General features: G+C 48.0%; 1 protein-coding gene across 1 annotated transcript in view; it reads right to left on the reverse strand.

Annotated features, from left to right (window-relative positions):
• Nucleotides 1–312: 312 nt before the first annotated feature.
• Nucleotides 313–22,964, reverse strand: part of LOC116863190 (acetyl-CoA carboxylase 2-like) — a 35,995-nt gene continuing 13,343 nt past the window's right edge. Inside the window, exons 10-24 of the mRNA XM_032850684.1 lie at nucleotides 22,215–22,303; nucleotides 22,012–22,136; nucleotides 18,607–18,720; nucleotides 18,351–18,464; nucleotides 17,696–17,785; nucleotides 14,564–14,682; nucleotides 10,673–10,810; nucleotides 9,693–9,792; nucleotides 9,494–9,601; nucleotides 5,897–5,953; nucleotides 5,608–5,649; nucleotides 4,400–4,615; nucleotides 2,588–2,743; nucleotides 1,555–1,758; nucleotides 313–685 (exon numbers count right to left, since the gene is read on the reverse strand). Of these exons, the coding sequence (XP_032706575.1) occupies nucleotides 488–685; nucleotides 1,555–1,758; nucleotides 2,588–2,743; nucleotides 4,400–4,615; nucleotides 5,608–5,649; nucleotides 5,897–5,953; nucleotides 9,494–9,601; nucleotides 9,693–9,792; nucleotides 10,673–10,810; nucleotides 14,564–14,682; nucleotides 17,696–17,785; nucleotides 18,351–18,464; nucleotides 18,607–18,720; nucleotides 22,012–22,136; nucleotides 22,215–22,303 (1,870 nt within the window). The 3' untranslated portion in view covers nucleotides 313–487. The remainder of the gene's footprint in view (nucleotides 686–1,554; nucleotides 1,759–2,587; nucleotides 2,744–4,399; nucleotides 4,616–5,607; nucleotides 5,650–5,896; nucleotides 5,954–9,493; nucleotides 9,602–9,692; nucleotides 9,793–10,672; nucleotides 10,811–14,563; nucleotides 14,683–17,695; nucleotides 17,786–18,350; nucleotides 18,465–18,606; nucleotides 18,721–22,011; nucleotides 22,137–22,214; nucleotides 22,304–22,964) is intronic.

Here is a 22,964-nt window from a genome sequence, read left to right on the forward strand (position 1 = left end):
GAAAGGGCACCTGGGTGGCTTTGTTGGTTAAGTGTCTGACTCTTTCTTGATTTTGGCTCAGGTCATGATCTCAGGGTTGTGAGATCCAGCCCCACATCTGGCTCTGGGCTCAGCACAAAGTCTGCTTGAGATTCTGTCTCTGCCCCTCTCCCTTGCTCACATGCTCTCTCTCTCTCTGAAATAAATAAATGAATCTTAAAAGAAAAGAAAAAAAAACCAGCAAGAAACACATCAAAATATTAAGCAATGTGTCTTTAGGACATGGAATGATGAGCCACGTTTTCCTTTTTTCCATGCTCCTTTAGTTTCCAAAGTTTCCATGTTATATTACTTTTAATCATTGGGAAGAAAATGGGTTCATTTTAGGAAAAATATTAGGAAGGCAATTCCAATATTGATTTCTTTTTCTCCAAGTAGACCTCATTCTTCCAACTTGGGGTCTTCAGAAGAGTAACTAAGGATAGGGGCTGGGGGGCTGGTGGACTCCCTAAGGGCACCCGGGATGGTATAGCAAAGCTGTAGGACTTGCCTGCCTGAACATCTCTGGGAAGTCATAGACGTAGGTGGTGCCCAGGGACTGGGCCTGGAATCGCTTGGCCTGAAGCAGATCCTTGGTGACATAGGGAGTGTTGATCAGCATCCCGTGCTGGGGTCCCTGTTTGTCACCAAAGGAGTGAAACATGATCTGGAAAGGAAGACAGAAAAACAGAGTAAAGGAGGGAACTTTCAGAGAAGCATATTCTTGTCCCTTTTAATCCTACTCTCCTCAAATCATGTCACAAATCATGTCACATCACATGACATGTCACATCACATAACAAAGTAAGTGCCTCACAGAGCTAATCTTTTCTCTGCCACTGTGGGCAATCAGAACAAGAAGGGACAGTGGCAGGTGTGGGAGCATAGCTCCAAAAATGTGACTATCATAGTACTTTACACACACACACACACACACACACACCCAAACATGAGTGCACAAATACTGGTGAGATCTGAATAAAGTCCCCATTTGAGTTAATAGTACTGTACCAATGTCAATTTCCTATTTTAACAAGGTCCCGTGGTTATGTTGTTATCATTGGGGGAAGTCAGGTGAAGGGTACATGGGAACTCTCTGGAGCATCTTTTTTCCTTCAGTACTATTTTTCTAACTTCCTGAGTCTTTAATCATTTAAAGAGTTATATATTTAAAAATGGAAGTCAACAGGATATTTGATTCAGTTGACAAACGTGTTCTTAAACATGGTTGGGGAAAAGACACCCATTTCCCTAAGTGAACCGACCTAGGAGCTGCATTATAATCAACCATGGTATTCCACATCTTTTCCCAAATATGGTCCTAAAAACAGATTAAACTTGAGATCAATAACAACTGGGATTCAGAAGCTAACATTTATTGTAAACTCAGAGGAGCTACCCCAACCCATCATGGCTGGCATGACAGCCACCAAGTAGCATTTTAGCCTGTGTCTTGCTCTCGGGAGCAGATTTGCTCTGCCTCTGCTCTGACTTGGATTATCTGTGGCACCCCTTGCCCCAGCCTCCCAGCCTTACATTTCCAGATCTGGGGTCAGTGACTTCTTTGTAGAGGCTGATGTCCAGGTAGTAGCCCGACTCATTGGTGATGAACAGGCGGATGGGAACAGCATTGCCAGTGGTGGTCTGGCGGATGTTGATCTTGACCTCAGCCTGCAGCACACGGAGTTTCCACAGCCGACTGCCATAGCGCATAACCATGGAACGCACGGACTCCTCGATCTGCCCCAAATGATAGCAATTCCAATCTCAGGGCCCATTCTGTGCACACTTGTAATAAATAGTTCTAGCACTGATAACATGGGAACGATGACATATGCTGAACGCAAAATACCGGGACACAGTACGTATCCAACAACTATTAGCCAATAATAACCAGAGTCGCCATGCTAAGCATGTCAGGAGCATCATCTCCTTTCATCCTCATAATTACATGGAAAGGCCAGCACTTTTATACTCTGGTGACAGACAGAGGCTGGTAAGCGAGAGAGCTACTGTACCTACGTTACATCATGTTTACCTCCACCACGAAGCCCAAATGTTTGCATTTTCTCTTCTGGGAACTATGTGGGTTGGTGGAGTTTGGGCATCAGCATGGGCCCTGTGCACCCCATGGATGCCAAACTGATGACCCAAGACTTCTTTCACCCCAGAATCACCATCATCAACTCTGCCTACTCATGAAGAACCAGCCATTGGAGCTTCCCCCTTCCCTCCCACATGCACTCCCCAAAAGAGCCAGGAACCAGGGATGACATTTTGTTTTGCAAGACACTTTGGGCATGCATGTCATCCTAAAAGGGAAGTATGCTGTCCATGGAGGGTGACCATCAGAACAAGGATGATCCTAAGGGTGGTGGCAAAAATATGGCCCTGGAATTAAATGACAGAAGGTTGTTCACCCACAGCAATGGAGGCTCAAACATGTACATGCATGTCCTAGAACTTAGAGGTCTTGAGAGCAAGGAGACAAGACCCCAAAGCAGCAAGGCATGCCAAGTGCCATAGGCCCCTGTAAGAGCTGAACGCAGAGCTTCCCCAGAGGTGCAACCTTGGAGGGGTCCATGATGACGGTGGGCACGAAGTTCAGGAAGATGTGGTTGCAGTCGGTGCGCACGTTGGTGTTGTTGAACGCCACCTCCAGCTCGTCCATGGCCTCCAGGAGCAGACGCTCACCCTCATTCTGCAGGTACTCAAAGGAGGCTTCCTGCCAAATTGGGGGGAGGGGAACAGAGGGTAAAAGAAGAGGCCCGCGGGTAGAAACGGAGCCTCAGAGAGAACAGAGAGAGGAAAGAATTTCCCCTCCTTCAGAAAGTGTGGCAGAAGAGAAGGGTAGAGCCCTACCTCCAAGGCTTTTTATAGTCTATTATAGTTATACCTCCAAGATATTTACCAAGTTTTGCATTTTCTCTATTGGGATGCTCTGACCACTGGGCCTTCCTGAAACTGGAGGGACTGCCCCTCCCAGGGTGGCCAATTCCTAGAGATGGTAAACGACTCACCCCTGAGTGTGGTTTTCACAGGCAAACCAGCCAATCCAGAGCACACACCTCCTCTCTGGGCTTCTCAGGTCCCAGGTCACTATCCACCTGCCCTACTCACCCCAGGCCCAGGTACCAGACACCTAGAGACAGTCCCTGAGCTCCAGAACCCACTGGAATTATTCAGACTAGCCAATCCCAAGCCTGACTATCCTGCCTCACTGGTTGTTCTTTCCTGCAGAAATCACAACAAGGACTCTTACCCCATTTCCCTCTCCTCCCCTGCCTCCCCACATCCCACGTGCCTCCCCTTGGGATGATATGCCCCCTCCTCTTGGAATCTGAGAGTGACAATCTTTTTGGTGGCAACTGTCTTCTAACCTGTTAGTAAGTACAGGCCTTATTGTACCTGAAAATAATAAAACCCATTAAAATATCTCATTGACTGAGGTCACCAAAAACTGACATTAGCTTCACATCCATCAGTAGAGGATTTGGGAAAAAAAATTATACACACGGTAGGTACATCCATGCAAGGACAGAGCATGAAATCAATCATCTCCATTACCACGAGAGATGAGAGCTTCAAGGATCTGGCCAGTAGGGGCACCTGTGTGTCTCACTGGGTTAAGCATCTGCCTTCAGCTGAGGTCATGATCCCAGAGTCCTGGGATCCAGCCTGGAAGTCAGGATCCCTGCTCAGCGGGGTGTCTGCTTCTCCTTCTGCCCCTCCCCCTACTCCTGCTTGCATTTACACACTCTTGCTCTGAAATAAATAAAATCTTTAATTAAAAAAAAAACAGAATTCACTGTGGGGCACCTGGGTAGTTCAGTTGGTTAAGCATCTGCCTTCAGTTCGGGTCATGATCCTGGGGTCCTGGGATGGAGTCCCACATCGGGCTCCCTGCTCAGCAGGGAGTCTCCTTGTCCCTCTCCCTCTGCTCCTCCCCTCTATACATGCTCTTTCTCTCTCTCTCAAATAAATAAAGAAAATCTTAAAAAAAAAAAAAAAGTAGTTCTCAATACTGTTTGAAAAGTCCACAATATAATCATAGGTAATGTGTCTGAATGCAAGAAACGATGAAAAGTGATCATGGCACTCAATAAGCAGATACAAGAAACTCCTTTAATACACTGGTATCTCTCTTCTCAACTCCCTTCTCATGCAGACAGATCCGTGGGACACAAGAAGCACGTCCATGTGCTGTCAGCCGGGACGCGCACAGAAACCACTTTGCTGTCAGCCTCCCCCGTGCTGGCCAGACGGGGGTCACAAGGGCGCACCCCACGGTCCCCAGTACAGAGCGGGGACGCAGTGAAGGGCAGGCCGACAGACGAGTGAGAGGCTCAGAGGGAGAAAGAAGTGTTCGGTGGCATCTTACCTTTGTAATGAGGTCCGAGTGCCTGATGATGGCCCGGATGAAGAACCTGTAGTCTGTCACTTCTGCCCCTTCTTTCACTTTGGCAGCGCCCAGGTACAGGTGCATCTTGTGGTTGGCGCAGGGCACCGCGGTCAGATCGAAGCTGCGCATCCGACTGAGCTCCAGCTGGTAGGCCAGGGCGGGCTCCAGGTGACGGTAAATGCGATCTTCTGCAAACTGCAGGGCCAGCCAGGGCACAGAGACAGACAGACACACAGACACACACGGAATGGGACCCTGGGCTGTGTGCCTGCTGGGTCCATGCCCTGTCTTGCAGACCGCCTGTGTTTGCGGCTTTTGCACCAGGGTGGGCAGCCTTCATCACGTCACCTGTGAGCAACCCCAGGGCTCGGGGATTTGGGGTTTGGGAAGGTCCAGAGGAGAGCCTCGAGCCCCGCGGATCCTGCATACGCTGGCCCAAGCCTCTTGGCTCTGGGGTGAGCCTACCCAGTCCCCAGCACCTGCCAGGACAACCAGCCTCTGCTCGTCACAAAGAGTACCTCTCAAGAAGTCACTAACTGCCGATTTCTCTGTGGAGACGGGTCCCCCAAAGGAAGCGACAGTGCTGGAGATTGAAGTGGAGAGAAAATGAAGACCCTCACCGAAGGATGGGTCTGAATTAGAACTGAAAGGCTTTGGATAAATTCAACTACAAGCTACTGAAGAGGATGGAGTCTAGAGTCTGCGCTGGGAAGAAGCCCATCTGTTCTAAAGCAGGGACCAGCAAAGCTTTTCTTAAAGGGCCAGAGAGGGAACATGTGAGGCTGGTGGGCCACACGGTCGGTCACAGCCATGCCATCTCTGCCACCAGCACGAGAAAGCCACAGCAGACCACAGCAGATCAAGCAGGTGTGGCTGCATCCCAAGCAAACTTTGTTTATAAATATAGGGACCCAGCCTGCAAGAACATAAAAAAATGAGGTTGGGGGAGCCATCTGAGGACAAAAGTGATCCAGATAAGGGAGACACCGGAGTAAAGGCCGAAAGGATGGGAATCCTGGGGTCCTATTGAGCTCCACAGGGAAACACAATCCCAGAGGAAGGCTGGCGGCTACACATCAGTTACATGTTCTATAATACAGGGATACCTTAAGGACTGGGGACTATACTCTTCCTGAAGAGCAAAGACGTCAGGGAAGTGAGAACAGTACTACTGCTCTATGTCATACCTCGTCTCTTGCTCTAAACGTGAAAAACTTGGGAAATTCTTTCTGCAAAAGAAATCCATACAAAAAACAATGAAATCAACTCAGATTCATTTAAATACTGATATACTTGTTTTGTAATTTTTTTTAACCATAACCCATCTGCTTCTAGCATGAATCATTTGGAAAGCCTTCTCTTTTTCAGCAATTGCTCTCTTCCACCCCCATCGACAGAGTAATCACCAAATCAACAGGACTGAGTCTTGAGGAATGTTATCATACATTATAGGGTCGTACTGAGAATCGCACTGACCTCTTGGGCAATCAGGAATGTGATTCTTCGGAGTCCATAATCCACAAGGATGTTTTTCTGCATTAAAAACAAAACACACAATGGAATAGTACCTAGCTACAAAAAGACATGAAGTACAGATACAAGTTTCAACATGGCTGAATCCTGAAAACACAATGCTGACTCAAAGACACCAGTCACAAAAGACCTCATGTCGCAGGATTCCATTTACATGAAAGATCCAGAATGGGCAGATCCAACAAAGACAAAAAGTAGATTCGTGGTTGCCTAGGGCAGTGGGGAGGGTGGTGGACTGAGGGAAAATGGGGAGTGATTACTAATGGGTTTTCTTTTTGGAGGCGGTGTTGGTGAAAATGTCCTAAAATATATTTATCATGATGATGATTACATGACTGTATGAATATGCCAAAAAGCACGGAATTGTGTACTTTTAATGGCTGACTCAGTCAGTGGAGCATGCAATTCTTGTTCGTTGTGAGTTCAAGCCCCACACTGGGTGTGGAGGTGACTTAAAAATAAAATCTTTAAAAGAAAAAGATGAGGGATGCCTGGGTGGCTTAGCTGGTTAAGCAACTGCCTTCGGCTCAGGTCATGATTCTGGAGTCCCAGGATCAAGTCCAGTGGGGAGTTTGCTTTTCCCTCTGCCCCTCCCCCTCTCATGCTCTCTCTCTCTCTCTTTCTCTCTCTTTCAAATAAATAAAAGCTTAAAAAATTTTTTTTAAAAGATGAGTAAAAAAAGCCCAAAAAAGTACACACTGTATGATTGCATTTATACAAAATTTGAGAACAGTTGAGACTAATCTATGTTGTTAAAACTTAGGCTAGTGGTCAGTTGTCTCTGGAAAGGAAGAGAGGAGAACATTCACTTTTTGATCTGCATGCTGGTTACACTTGGGAATTCACTATGAAAATTCATCAGGCTGTACTTTTACAATTTGTACACATTTTCCATACGTTAAACTTTAATAGGAAAGTACTCAAGGGCAAAAATTTATTTTTAGGTAATCCCTAAACAAAATAAATATTTTTTGAAGATTTTATTTATTTATTTGACAGAGAGAGACAGCGAAAGAGGGAACACAAGCAGGGGGAGTAGGAGAGGGAGAAGCAGGCTTCCCACTGAGCAGAGAGTCCGATGCGGGGCTCGATCCCAGGACCCTGGGATCATGACCTGAGCAGAAGGCAGATGCTTAACAACTGAGCCACCCAGGTGTCCCCAAAATAAATATTATCATATATAGTATTATGGGGAAAGAAAAACCCAAAAGACAAGGAAATACGGTTCTTGCTTAACTTGTCCACACAGTAAGGAAAATTATTAGGGGAAATGAGTAGTCTTAGCCCATTTCAGAAAGATGTTAAGTAGACAAACAAAAGAATACTTAATGGAATGTGGGTTGCAAAGAGAACAGAATAACCACAAAACGAAAAGGGTTTGAATGAGGGGAAACCAGCCTAGTTATGGGGAGCCTCAATCATTTGTTCTCAACTAAGGATGTGTATCAATGAGTGAGTGTGTGTGGGAATGTATATGAATGTATGTGTGTATGGGAGAATATGTATGTAGGTATCCAATTAATGTAAAAAAAATTAAATACAAGAGCAATATGTAACATTAAAAGTCCTTCCCCTAGCAGGTGTATGTTTTCCAGCTCTCCTCTCTTCAGTATGTTATATGTATATTACATACTTTTGTACAGAAGCACATATGTTCAATCTTTTCTAGTTCTTGGATACCTTCCTGGGCTGGAATTTAGAGGGCGACTTCTTCATCCATGCTTGGGAAATCCTCATGGCCCATACTTTCCGCAGGTGAGTCTGGCATCCCTCCCACTGCTCTCTCCAGGTAAGAAACACCAACTTCCTTGAGCATCATTTGATTTGGTTTATAGGGTAGGATGAGCCCCAACAACCCAAATGTCATCTTATCTATACTGTGGGATGCCAAGTGTCAACCCAGTAAGGACACCAGCTATGTCAAGAAGAAACCTGCAGAAGGGAAATATGCCAGTATCTTCATCCTGGGACTGGATGGTAGGGGTGTGGGTTTTGTTTTCAGATTTGCCTGTGCCTTAAACATTTCCTACAGTGAACATCATTACCTTGTTGATTAATCAAGTCACGTCTAAGTAAATCACGACAATAGTGTTCCTAAGCTTTCAAGGTGTTACCTATGACTCAGCATCATTCATCATCTCCTGCCCAGGAATTGCGAGGCCAGGTCCTCTGAGGGATGCCAAGTCGGAGGAGGTAAGAGATGTCCCTCCCATCTGGATAATACGGAGAGTACAACCAATGTACAGGTAAATAGACTAACAACAACTGGAAATGTCCAACTGTTCTTGAAGTTGAGACCGACTCAGGAGAACTAACATTCAGACCTGGTAGATCTGATTAATTTAAGAGTTAGAAATCTCAGCATCCCATTTTACAGATGGGAAAACTAAGGATCAGAGAGGTACAGTAACCTGCCTGAGGTCACACAGTACCTTCCCACTGTTTGCACTACCTAGGCTTGCCAAGCTGTTCCGCATCTGTTTGCAGCTGAGGTCCTTGAGCATACGTAAGAGCTGACCCTCCTCCGGGGGTGAAAATATATGCTGGCAGTGTCCACATGTTTATGTAAGAACAGGTTCTTTGCACATAGGGCAGTCAGTATAAGTGACTCTTTAAAGATTTTGAATTTTGGGGGTTATTTCAACAAAAACATTCCCCCCCAACTATGTATTGAATATGTCCTCAAAGTGGTATATATCCCACCTCATTTCATCATTCATTGCCCTCTTTCCTAGCTAAGTGGTATACAGCTGACCCTTGAACAACATGGGGGGTCAGGGGTTCCGACCCCCTGCACGGTTAAAAATCCATGTACAACTTTGGACTCCCCAAGAACTTAACTATGAATATCCTACCATTGACTAGAAACCTTACCGATAACATGAACAGTCAACACTTTTTGCACGTTATACATATCATATACTATAGTCTTACAACAAAATAAGCTGATAAAAAGAATTAGTATTAAGAAAATTACAAGGAAGAGAAAATACATTTGGAGCACTGTACTGTATCTGTCGGAAAAAAATCTGGGTATGAGTACACCTGCCTAGTTCAATCCATGTTGTTCAAGGTTCAAGTATGTATATATTTTTTTTAGTTTTTTTTTTTAAGAGATAGAGTAGGGCAGTGAGGGGGCTTTGGCAGAGGGAGAGGGAGAAAGGGAATCTTAAGCAGGCTCCACACCCAGCCTTGAGCCCAGTGTGGAGCTTGATCCCACAACCCTGAGATCATGACCTGAGTTGGACGCTGAACCGACTGAGCCACCCGGGCGCCCCTAGGCATTGTCTTTTAATCATCACAACCCCCGAGGAGAGAGAAATGCTGCCCCCATGTTATTGGAGAAGAAGCTAAGGCTCTACCAAGTTCACCCACTTCTGCCCAAGGTTATAGGCTCTGAGGAGTAGTGGGGCTAGGCTGAGAAGCCAGGTCTGTGACCCTGAAGCACCCAGCAGGACTCAGGCGCATGGGACACCCTCGCCACAACAGTCCCTCCTTCCTCCTCCAGTGATGCAGAACCAGAGGCGATGCCCAGCACACCTTGGACCGTACAAACGTCCGGAAAATCGGCACCAGCTCCTCATCTTCCAGGTGGTCCGCATGCTGGATGGCCACGTTCAGGATGTGGATTGGCTCTTCTCTGAGGTTCTGGAAGAGCAAAACAAAGGCAGGTGGTAGAAGGACTCGGGGACCCCAGCCTGCCCCCTCCTCAGCATGGGCTCCCTGCTCGGACACTGACCTTGTTGTCTTCCTCACAGTACAGGGAAGTGCAGGCCTTGCTGAAGAGGGGGGCTTCCTGGGGCACATTGGCAAAGCAGGAGATGACTTCATCAAAATTCCTGGAGGTGCAGGGTAGAGAGGTAGGGCTGAGGGGCTGCTGCCCCGTGACGTCGAATGTCAGGATTTTACTCTGGGCAGACGAGAGACTTGGGTCCCCGCTCCTTCCCACCCACTGCTCTCTGAGCCCATCCAGCTCTGTGCAAAGCTCACGGGGATCCTGACCGGGTCCAAGATACCATCGATGGGGTCTTTCCCCAAAAGGGAAGAAGGAACCTATGTGATCTGAGATTGTGAATAAAAGGAAGTCCCGCGCTCTGGAACCTCAGGTGGGTTCCCCCTGTGCCTCTGTGCCCCTGCCTCCCATCAGGTGGGCTCCCTTGTCCCCTTGTCCCCCATCAGGCCAGGACACCCTTGCTGTTCACCTCCCCAGATGAACTAAGACTGCTATGGAGTTACACAACAAGATAATCCAAACACAATGCACAACACGGAGGAACAGGTGGGGGGAAAGGGCAGTAATAATAGAACTGACTGCTGACGTTTACTGAGCATGTCACTTAGACCTTAAACACACTTTATTATGATTATTTTTTTTAAGTAGGCTCCACACCCAATGTGGGGCTTGAACTCATGACCCTGAGGTCAAGAGTCACATGCTCTTCTCACTGAGCCAGCCAGGCACCCCTCCCCTTCAACTATACTTTAAATACAATATTTAATATACACTATCTCATTTAATTTTCCTGGTGATCCTGTAAAGTAGATCCTTCTCTTATCCCCATTATAAAGATGGGAAAACTAAGGCACAGAGAGGTGAAGTAATTTGCTCAGAGTCTCACAGCATGGAAGCGCACAGCCAGGCAGGCTACACAAATAAACAGGTGGGGGCCAGGGAAGCCCCTGCTCAGGGTGTTTGAGAGACTAGACCACTCTGGGTACCTTACGAAGTCCTCAAATCTCCTGAAGGCGACCATGGCCCCCATCCGCTGGCACAGTGGGGAGAAGCCGCTGTCCATGAAAAGCTCGGTGCTGTGCCTCAGCAGATCGGGGTTGGTGACGCTGATGGGCACGGCCATCCTACGGGGGGACCGGAAGAGAGGAATGAATCAGCTGCTTGAAGATCTGGCCCCGAGAGCTGTTCCTGTCCGGAAGCTTCGGGGAGCCAGACTAGCACGAGAGCCCGCCCACAGCAGGACGGAAGATTGTGAGTGGAAGGGATGGGGTCTGGGTCTGAGGAGTCTTGTCTGGTTGCTCAGGACCCAGTACAGACTAAGAGCTCCACAAGTGAAGAATGGATGAACGACATGCATGCACAAAAGTCCAGCCTCGACGTGGTCCCAGGGCAAGCCCAGATCATGGACTCAGCCACGGAGAAGGAACACGCTTAGTGCCCACCTCTCCCAGACAGCCCAGCACCAGGCGGCTGGCTGAAGGGGCAGGCCACATGCCAGTGCCTCCGCCCCTGTCAAACCTGCTCCTGGGACAGGGTCAGAAACCAAACCTGGACCCTCGGCCAGCAGCCCATTAGAGCTTAGCTGGTCTCTGCTCCCAGGACTGGCTGCTCACCAGCAGCAAAGAGAAACGGGTCCCCGGGAACTGTGACAGTTGGGCCCTGGAATCAAGTGAAAGAGGGGCTGTTGATCAGATGGGGTTCAGAAGAGAGTCAAAGAGCAAGCCCAGCGCCGCTCTCCTGAAAAGGGGACCTGTTTACAAGGTTGCCCCTTGGCTGGTGTCTGGGAGCTTGAGGAGGGTCCCCACCACTCCCTAAATAAGAAGAGGCTCACTGTGCCTGAATTGTCTATGCTGAGCACCTGCTTTCCTTCTGGAGTCTGGGATTTGGGAGCATGCTGGGCTGAGGGTGCGTACACGACCAGCTCCCCGTGAAAACCCTGGGCACAGAGTCTCTAACCAGCGGCCGGACAACACTGCACACAGGTCATCACAACTCATTGCTGGGGGATGAAGGTCATCCTCCGTGACTCCCCCGGGAAGGACTCTTGGAAGCTTGCACCAGGTATCCTCCAGACTTCCTCCCCCCACCCCCATCCCCCGCACCCATGACCCTTTCTCTTTTGCTGACTGTCCCTTGCTTTGCTTCATGTCCTTTCACTGGGACAAGGCCCAGCTGGACACATCCTGAGCCCTGTAAGTCTTCTTAGTGAATCCTCAAATACTGGGTGCTGTTGGAGACCCATGACCCAGGTGGGTGGAGGCCTCTGTGACTTCCTGCTGGGTACCACTGAACTCACCGTCGAGGCCCACGCTCTGCTCCCAGACAGCTAAATGCAGAGTAGCAAACTGGCAGGTAGCATGGGCTGAGTTCAGCCCACAGATTGACTTGGGTCCCTGCAGCATTTTTAATATATTCTGACACATTAATTACCCATTCACAATGAAGTTGAAGAATTTCATTTATTTTTTAAAGTCTAGATGTCCTGCTTCTCTTGTGGGGGGGGGAAAATAAGGGAAGATTTGGTCTGGCTGACCATTTGCCAGGAACTAGAACAGCATTCCCCCCAGGTAGGGCCATACTCTCCATACTCTGCCTAGCAGAGCTTGATCCCAGCCAGACTCCCAATCCCTTGGGCCTCGCCCTAAGGCCTGGCTGCCCCATGCATGCAGCTCTTCTGGCCTCCAGTCCAACCTCGCTGGACTGGTCAATTCACAGGGGTTTCGGTGCTATAGCCAGGCCCTGCTTGGAGGTGGGACTTCACTCGTCATGGCCCTTCCTGGAGGCCCTGAAGAGTGGCATTTGGTAGCAACAGCAGGCAGTCTGCTCTGAAGACACAGGCCTGGAGCAAGCTTCTGGTACTCCCAGCCAACAGCCACAGCAAGGACCTGAGATGGTCAGGGAATCCCTCCAGGGTCCTCAGTGTCTGTGTGGGTCAAAATAGGACCCTGGACCCATATTGGTCACAACCAATAACCCAAATATGCGTGTAAGTTCCTCCTAAGAAAAAAGGGCTAACTGACCCACAGGCTTCTGGAGAACTGCCTTCCTATCCTAACCGGGTTGAACTGCTAAGACAACGGAATCAAGGAAAGAAAAGAATGCCTCCTAACCGGCAGACAGTTTCAAAAGCCCTTGTACCACACCTCCCACAGTCCCCTAAATGATTCCAAGGCCACAAACACTTCGTCTCCTTTTCTCTCAACTGGACAAAATAGCATGATCTTTTTTTTTTTTTTAAATAAGAAGGGTGGGGCGCCTGGGTGGCCCAGTCCTTAAGCATCTGCCTTTGGCTCAAGTCATGATCCCAGGGTCCTGGGATGGAGCCCCGTACCGGGCTCCCTACTCAGCGGGAAGCCTGCTTCTCCTTCTCCCACTCTCCCTGCTTATATTCCCTCTCTCGCTGTCTGTCTCTGTCAAATAAATAAATAAAAATCTTAAAAAAAATAAAACAAAAGGAGCACCTGGGTGGCTCAGTGGGTTAAAGCCTTTGCCTTTGGCTCAGGTCATGATCCCAGGGTCCTGGGATCAAGCTCTGCTAGGCAGGCAGCCTGCTTCCCTTCCTCTCTCTCTGCCTCTCTCTGCCTACTTGTGATCTGTCAAATAAATAAAATCTTTAAAAAAATAAAAATTTAAAAAAAAGAGTAAAAAAATGACATAAAAATAAATAAACAGTGTCTATAAAAGGAGGTCTTCAGGGGGAAGCACTTTGTTTCTTCATCCATAACAGAGCAACACCCTTCTTCTTAAAAGCAATGGAAAGAAAAACATTCTTTGAAATCCCAAGAGATCCAAATATTCCCTGCTTCAAGAAATCATGAGTCCTGCTGCCCAGAGAGAGACAAGATCTGATTAAGTCAACACCCAAATCATGAAGAGACCATCCTAGCCACAAGCCAGGCCTGTAGGGACCCCCAGGAGAGCCAGAGCCAGAGGAGTGAGGAAGAGGGAAAGGGAAGGCTCCCAATCCCAGGGAGACGTGTTTGCTTTAGCTGAAGGTAACACATTCTACCTGACCAGGATGGTACTTCAGGTCCTGAAATAAGACAGATTAAAAAAATGGAAGGTGAGAGAACAGCACAGGCACACCAGGGTGACCCCAACTGAAAACACTTTAGGGATCCAGACAGGCCAACACACTTGCCCCAGCCGGTGGCTCCAGAGGACCCGCAGGGGCTATGGAGGGCACTCCGACAGAAGAGGCATGTGGCTCAGATCCCTACCCCATGTGAATGAGCACTGGGCCCACACCAAGGGAAGGCCAGGGCTCCTTGTGTGTCAAATGGAGACGACAACACATTTTTGGCCAACAGATGGTGAGGACTGAATGATATAGAGTATGGAAGCACTTAGCACGGTGGCCGACCAACAACATGCCATCGGGCAGTAACAGCACAGTGATCATCATCATAGGGGTCCCTGATGCTCACCAACTTTCTACATGCCAGACACTGCCCTAAATGCCACATGCATCATATCTCGTGGTTTAGGAAAGCACTGTTCAATGGAACTTTTGATGGTGACAGAATATTCTAGAACTGCAATATCCAATATGGCAGCCACAAACCACATGTGGCTGCTGAGCTCTTTCAGTGTGGCTTGTAGGACCCAATTTTTAACTGAATTTCACTATTTTAATTTAAAAAGCCCACACATACGGGTAGCAGCTACTCTACTGAGCAGGGTGGGTAGAAGCGGTAGACACCAGATTATCTCATTTTAGCGATGAGAGATGGAGAAGTAGGCAGGTCCCACAGTGGAGAAGCGGTATCCCTGATTGTCTTCCCCAGACATAATTGCTTGGTCCCTCCAGAGCCAGGACTAGGGGGATTAGGGAGAAAAGGAAAACACACTACCCCTGAGTGCACACCACTCCATACCTGTTTGGGTGGGAGGAGGGCAACATGAACCGGAACTCCACCACGCAGGTGCCATCTGGGAGTTCCCGGTGCTGCAAACTGTTTAACTCATAGGCAATGTAGCCCCGTCGCACATAAACCTAATAAGGCAGAAGCACAGAAGACATTCTCGCAGAGGGCACTGCAGAGTGCCCATAAAACCCACTGAAGCTCAGGCCAGAGGGATCCAGAAATCACCTCTAAGTAATCCCCAAGAAGAAGCAAAGAATGAATTTGCCCACATTTTACATTACTTTTCTTTGCCAAGGGCTAAACGGTAAATGTTTTAGGTTTTCCGGGATATCTGTCTCTATCCCAGCTATTCAGTTTTGTTGCTGCAGCCTGGAAGCAGCCGGGGACAATATGTACGTGAAGGGGCCACCTGGCTTCCAATAAAACTTTATTTACAAAAACAAGTGTGGCCCATAGGCTACGGTCTGCTGATTCCTTCTCTAGAATGGAATATTCTAGAGAAGGTGCCACCCGAGAGAAATGTAACATAGTCACATGTGCAATTTTAATTTTCAATATTCTAGTAGCCACTTCACAAAAAGGCAACAGGTGATTATCAGTTTAATAGTATACTTAATTTCATCCCCAATAACCAAATGTCATACCATCTTGACATAGACTCAGTACAAAAAAGTGTTGATACAGTAACAATTCTTTCTCCATACAAAGTCTTTGGAATCCGGTGGGCACTATATACTCAGAGCATAGCTCAACTCAGACCCACTGCATTTCAAGCCCTCACTAGCCACAATGTGGCCAGTGGCCGCCATATCGGACAGCACAGTTCCAGAAGTTAGACAGGAGTTTTTTAATTGAATAAGGAATATAAGAATTGTGTAGCAAGAGTTAACATAGCAGACCTTAACTACTATCCTTTAAAACACCCTTGGCTGGCCTCTGGGAACTTGGATTTGGGAGGGTTCCCATTATTCTCCAAAAAGAATGGTTCATGGCAGCTTAGTTGTACAAAGAGTGATTTTATGTTGAACATGCACTTTCTTTCTGGGAATTTAATATTTTGTTACATACTAGGACCAGCGCCCATGAAAACCCCTGGGGCACTGAGTCTCTGAGCCTCATTTCAAATATGTTGTCATGGGGTGCCTGGGTGGCTCAGTTGGTTAAGTGCCTTAGGCTCAGGTCATGATCCCAGGGTCCTGGGATCAAGCCCGCATTGGGCTCCCTGCTCAGTGGTGAGTCTGCTAGTCCTCCTTCTCCCTCTGTCCATCCCCTCCCTCATGCTCTCACTCTCTCTAAAATAAACAAATAAGATCTTAAAAGAAGGAAAAATCACATGTTGTCATAATTCATTCCTTGAAGAATCTAAAGTGCCTACAGGACCACTGTCAACTTGTACTTGGTTTCCTCTGGATGTCACCCCACGCACTTTGTCCCTCTGCTGATTGTGCTCTGTGTCTTTTCACTGTAACAAATCAGCCATGAGCATGGCCATCTGCTGAGGCCTGTGAGTCTTCCTAGTGACTCATTGGACCTGGGGCTGGTCTCAGGGACACCCACACATTTAGAGCACAAACGAAACTCTACACATCTCAGTAAACCAAGTAAAACTATAATGTTTACAATGCTCATCTTGAGTAGTGGAGAAAAGGTTAGATTGTGTTCAATCAACCTGCCAAACAAAGGGACAGGATGCTCAAAAGATCTGGAAAATTCTCCAACAGAAAAAAAGGGGGGAGATTTAGCACTCAAAGCAAAGAAGGTGGGCTGCTGCCTTCCATCTGACATAGGATTGCCCCTCAAATAGGACAGGTGCTTGGACACATCAGATGCTTACTCATCTATCTTCAAATAACCCTGTGAGGTAGGTATTACTGCCCCTACTGCGGCGTGAGAAGCTAAATGTCCAGAGAAGGCAGGCAACTGGGGAGAGGTCACACAGCCCATACCCTTGCACAGCTTGCTCCCACTGACTGGAACCTCTTTGCTCTTTCTCTCCACCAATTCTGACTCGCCCTGAATGCCTGTTTTCATATCACTTTCTCATCCAAGTTGGAGCTAACCCTCCTTGTCAGGTTCTATCTGCTGTCTGTTTCTCAGCGTAACAGCTGCATTCCCACTGCAAGCTTATCATGTGGTAAAGAAGAAAGCATTTAGCACGTGTCTCTCCCCAAACCAGAGAGAAGCTGCCTTAGGGCACACTGGCTGTTCCCTGGTTTATCCTCAGCGCCCAGCACACAGTGGGTCTCGATATAGTTGAACATTGGAAAGAGGGGGGAAAGGGACTGATGAACACTACTGGATCTCACTCCTAGAAACACGGAGACCTGAAAAGAATTTTTTTTTTTTTTAATTTGACAGAGAGAGAGATCACAAGTAGGCAGAGAGGCGGCAGGGTGGGTGGGGGGAAGCAGGCTCCTGCTAAGCAGAGAGCCCGATGCGGGGCTCGATCCCAGGACCCCGGGACCCCTGGAGGCAGAGGGTTTAACCCAATGAGCCACCCAGGCGCCCCTGAAAAGGATTTTTTGAGCTGAAACCAGGCAGGAGGGAAAGATTACAAGCCAAGGAGACTCTGGGGCTGTGACATGTTCGCAAGCCCCAAACAGTCCCCATGGATACCCAGTACCAGGATGGGTGACCCACAGGGTCTACAAAGGTGGCAGAAGAGGGAGTGGGGGCCATAGGGGACAGAGACTCCAAGATCAAGAGGGTTGTGCTGCTGGTCGCTCCCTTCTCTGCCCCATCACAGCGGGAGGTCACCTGAAATTGTCACCTAGCTTCCTCTCAGTTTTTGTGATTCCCAGCAGATGAGTCTTCAAAAGGTATGTAATACAGGGAGTCAGGGAGTCAGCACAAGGGGCCTGGGCTCTTGGTGGCTAGTATTTAGAAGTGCTCTGCTGAGATGAGGACGGGATGGCACAGGAGGTAACAGGGATTATCAGCAAGGACTCTGGACTGGGACCTCGTGTGAGTTCCCTTCCCTGGAAGATGGGTGCAGCAACAGTCCCTACCTCGTGGAGAGAAGGACAGGATCCTGCACTTGAGGTATGTGGTCCAGGGTCAGGTGCATGGCCAGCAGGCAGTGGGTGCAAGAACTGGTATTTTGGGGACAGATGCTGTTCCTGGGGCCTCCCTCCTACTTACCTCCAAGGATGCCATGCAAACGACTTTATTAGCATGGTAGAAGAAAGTGGGCAGGACATCAAATATGGTCGTTTCGGAGAGTATTAGTTTCTAGGGGATGGGAAGAGAAGGAAGGGAAACATGAGCGAGTTTCAGCCACAGGTCAGATGAATGGAGGGATGGGGCAGGGAAGGGACACGCATAGTGGTTCTATCAACAAAACGCTGCCAGCGTGTAGCATCAATCAATAGTTCTGGGAGGACAGCACCTAAGGTTCCCCGTCCAGAGGTGGAGAGGGTGGCTGGAGGCTTGCCAATGATCCAAAGGTATGGGGTGGGGGAGCCCAAAAGATGAAGCCATGACCTACCATGTGAGTGTGCATGGTTTCCAGTAAGCTCCACAACACCTGAGTTTTTAAAATGGCCCTTCCGGGGGGAGCCTTGCTGCCCGATACCCTGTCCATCCTTGCTGCCCGATACCCTGTCCATCCTCTCCCAGAGGCTCCCTGAGGCCCCCTCAGGCAGCCCCGGCTACATGGGGCTAAAGCATTAGTGTTTCCAACTGTGTGCTGAACCCAGGTGCGGGCGCACTGATGATACGGGGAGCGCATCTCCCAAACACCCCACCCAGGGCACAGTGTGTGCTCTGGAAGGGGGACCGAGGGCGGCAGCCTCACCTTGAGGTTTTCTGGGCAGAACTGGTGGCCATACATGTCGATGGCAGACAGGAAAATGGACTCCACCTGGTTGTGCCTCAGCTCGTAGGATGGGAGGTGGGAGGCGATCAGGACCTGCAGTGGGTGGGGACGGGGAAGCCAACCTTACAGGGGAGAAGCCAAGGGCCGGGCCCCAAGATGGGTCACAGAACAGCAGCAGAGGGGCTGTGCCCTGTGAGGGACAGGAGAGGGGAGGGACGGCAGCCCACGACCCTACCTGTCTGGCTCTGAGGGCCACTTTGCAATGCTCACTCTTGCTCAGCTGAGTGAGCTCGTTGAGGATGGAGGTCAGCTCTTCCGACAGGGAAGGGTCTGGACCACAGAGCTCATCCTTGGGGGGACAAAGACAGAATCCAAATGGCTTTCCTCCACCAGAATGAAACAAGCCAGCACTCGCCCTCAGCTGGGGGGTGCAGGTACCCCAACAAGCCAGATGGCTCCTCAGCTCTCTGGGCATCCCTGGCACAGCCTGATAATCACGCCCATGCCCTAAACACCCACTTGGACGAAAAATATAATTAAGTCTTTACCTATATCACTATTAATAACCAGCTGTTATCAGGCAAGCAACTCCACACTTGACATTCATTTCCCCAAACCCTCCCACCCTTCTAAGGAGTTATGATATGATTCCCATTTTACAGATGAGGAAACTGAGGCTCAGAAGCAGTGTGCCCTGCCCCAGGCCACAGAGCATGGGCATATCCGAGCCATATCCAAACCCCAGTCTATTCTGTCCTCAAGGCTTCTAACTCTTTCCTGCCTGACTTAAAGGTTTGACAGTTTCAGAGAACAGTGAGGAGGGGGACTAGAGTTGGGTACAAACAAGAGTAAGGTTCACACGGGATGCTCTAGTGAGGGTGGTAAGCCACCCTCTGGGAGTCCCCAGGGGGAGAATTCTGGAGACGTTAAGGGTAGCTTCTTACAGGAAAGAGGATTTGGAGTTGCAGAAGAGGTAGAGGGACTGTGGTTCCCATGAGCATCCCTCCTCCCACTTTGGTACAAGGGACCTTTTGGCTAGAGACCAGAGGGCTGTGAGCACCTGGTCTGCCCTAAATGCAAGCAGGGCTCAGGAAGGGCTCAGAGCAGGTGCTCCTCAATACCCGCTAAAGACATAACAATGACTTGCTGGGAATGGGAACACTCCAGCAACATGCCTCCACCCCTGCCCCAGCCCAGACTATTCTCCAAGAAGTCACCAGATGGGGGGGACCATGGGTACCCCCCATGAGCCTGTTCTGTTTTCATGATCAGAACATTTGTAATGCATTAATATTTCACACTTGTACACAAACATACAAGCCTGTTTGTGCTGAAGAAATCACATAGTTATTCTAAACTTTCTCTCCCTTCCCCAGTGTGATTTGCTTTAGAAATTAAGTCCCCTCAAAGAGTCAAACAATTTCATTTCCAAGTAAATATTCAATTAACAAGTATTTCTGGAAAGTCTCCTAGGCACCAAATACCATCAAAGGCAAAGAACTCATCATTTTCAACAAATGGAACCAAGAGAGCCAAAAGAATAATGGATCTTGCCACACATCCCCCAAACCACACCTGGTACCTCTTCAGCCCCCTTCACTAAGAAACCCCAAGCAAGTGTCCTAATTCTTCGGTCTGGGCCCCCCTCCACCAGGGTGTCCTCTGGTATACATAATTTTTAGCACCTTCCTGCCCAGAAGAGAGTCAGTATGTACACAAAGAGTAACCAATAGCAGGATAATCCACAGCTCTCATCCCTGGCCTTTGAATGGCAAGCATATGCTAACTGAAAACAGGCATACCTTGCTTTACAAACACTCAGCTGAAAAAACCTCTATCCAGGAGAGGTATTTTGCAAAGTATTATATACAATTTTAGCAGTGGCCTTCCCTGCAGAGTGGACATCTCTTTAGGCATAAGTTCCCAATCATGGCTGCATGTTGCAATCCCCCCCAATTTAATTTTGAATAATTTCAAAAACTACATAAGAATTAAGGATCAGTTGGGGCTCCTGGGGGCTCAGTCAGTTGAGCATCCAACTCTTGATTTCTTCTCAGACCATGGTCTCAGGGTCCTGGAATCGAGCCCTTGGTTGGGCTCCGCACCTAGCGGGGAGTCTGCTTGAGGATACTCCCCCACTCTCTCTTCCTCTGCCCCTCCCCGCCAACACTCTCTCTAAAATAAAAAACAAAATTTAAACAAAATTAAGGATCAATACATTGAAAATCCCTATACTGATGATCCAGATTCACCAACTGCTAAACTTTTACTACTATTATCACATCTACTTTTTCTCTGGTAAGCATGCACATGCACACGCACACACACATACGCATGCATGTGCGCACATATATGTTTCTTTCTTTGAAAGTCAGTTACAGACACCATGATCCTTCCCACTAAGATCGTACCTCAAGAAAAAAGATCTCTTAGCTAACTAAAGAGCCATTAAAACACCCAAGAAGTGGAACATTAAAGTGATAATATATAACATACAGCTTGCATTTGAGTTTCCCATTGGGAAAGCTTTCAAAAAGTATTAATGCCTGGCCCACATCCCTGGAAAGCCTGATTTAACTGACCAGGGTAGGGCCTGGGCATCTGTGTCTTTTAAAAGCTCCCCTACACCTACCCCGGGAGATTCTCACGTAGAGCTAGGATTAAGAGATCCTCATGCTACCCTAGATTTCAAAATGATTCTTTACAAAAATATCAGTATTTATGAATCTATCTTGTTAGGGTGTTAACTATCCTATAGGCCCAAGCCCAAATCTGGCCCATTGCCTATCTTTGTAAATAAAGTTTTATTGGCACATAGCCACACTCATTCACTTATAGATTGTCTATGACTTCTTTCATTCTACGACAGCAGAGCTGAGTTGTTGCAACACAGTCTGTGTGGTTCTCAAGATTAAAATATTTACTATCTTTACAAAAAAAACCAAAACAAACAAACAAACAATAAAAACACCTTCCAGTCCCTTCTTGCTATAAGTCAAGTCCACCTCTCTCTTAATCTCTCTTACTATCTGCGGAGTCTACATTTTCCAAGGGGGCCATCAGGAACCATATCAAGGAAAAACATCTTTACCTATAACGGACGCTAATTATCATCTAGTAGGAAGAGAAATAAGAACAAAGAAACTCTACGCTTCTCCAAGAAGGGAAAATAAAAATCCTCCCACAAGACTCAGAATCCAATTATTGCCTAGTAACTCACTACTCTGGGGCCAGGCCATGGGTTCAAATCCCAGTTCTGCATTTAGAAGGTGGGTGCCCTTGGGAAAGTGACTACTTCAACTCCGTGCTCTGCCAAAGCAAGTGAGAACAGGACGTGCATTGCTTGCTGTGAGAATTAAATTAGTATTTGTAAAGCATGTTAGGAGTGCTTGGTGCCTGGTAGGTGCTTTGTGTGAATCATGATCTCTTGCAGTGGCTCAAAAATCCCACCCCCTGCCTGGTTTTATAAACAAAGCTTCATTGGGACACAGCCACATCCATGTGTTTACATTGTACAAGGTCAGGACTGAGCCAGTATGAACCAGCAAAAGCTGGAATATTTATACTCCGGACCTTTCCAGAACGTCTGTGGACGCCAAGCCACTCCCACAGTGAGTACAGGGCGCCCTTTCTTGCTTACGATCAACATGATCACCAGCTGGTTCTTCTTGGCCACCTGTGCGTGGGAAAAGATGCAGTCCAGCACCTGGGACATGTCTGGCTTCAGCCGCTCCCTGAGGTTGATCACACACTTGTCGTAGTGAGCTAGAGGGAGACAAAGGGGTAAGGCTCAGGGCCCTCCCGCCCTGTGGGCTTGTCACCAGTGCTGGTAGCAACTCTTGCCTTGCTGGAAATGGTGCTCCACCCGTAAATATCTCCGCAGGAGGTCCAACACCACCGCCTTCATGTAGCCTCGGGTCCCACTGCGGTATCTGGGGAGGAAGGAGAGGCTGCTTGAACCATCAGTTCCACTTCCTGGGGCACCCGCGTCTACAGCGGGGCTTTTAGGACTTCCAAAAGGAGAAAAACAGTAATCCAGTATCTGGAGGCTGTATCTCCTAATCCTCAAGGCTGGGAGCCATATGTGAGTCGGTTCATTTGGATGCACTCTGTAGGCCAAGGACAGCAGTGACTTGCCCAAGGTCATACATACAGCCAGAGTCCAAGTCTGAGCATTTGGATGGCTCCTGCTCATCCCCAGAGAGAAAGAACAGGAGGCTGAAAAGGGTCAGCCTTGCATACACAGTTGATACCAAAAATGATCAATTAACCATCCTAGGTATAAAGAGAGCTTGAAAGATAATTAAACGAAACTTGGAAGATGTTTATCGATAGATCCTTATGTAAATTTCGCTTCCTTTTTAGAAAACAAATTTTAACCTGGATGTTTGCTAAAACATTCTAAATCATTTCTGCATGTAGGAAACTGAGTTTCCTAAGTGATATGACATTGAGTTTTAAGGGCATTAAGACCAGTTTAACCCCAGAGTTACTGACAACAAAAGGAAGAACCTAAAACATGCACTTATTCAAATGTGATCTTAAAAAAATACATAGAACGGAGCTTTGAGGGGCGCCTGGGTGGCTCAGTCG

This window comes from Lontra canadensis, unplaced genomic scaffold (genome assembly GCF_010015895.1).
Source record: "Lontra canadensis isolate GAN:19392208 unplaced genomic scaffold, GSC_riverotter_1.0 scaffold665, whole genome shotgun sequence".
NCBI classification, from domain to species: domain Eukaryota; kingdom Metazoa; phylum Chordata; class Mammalia; order Carnivora; family Mustelidae; genus Lontra; species Lontra canadensis.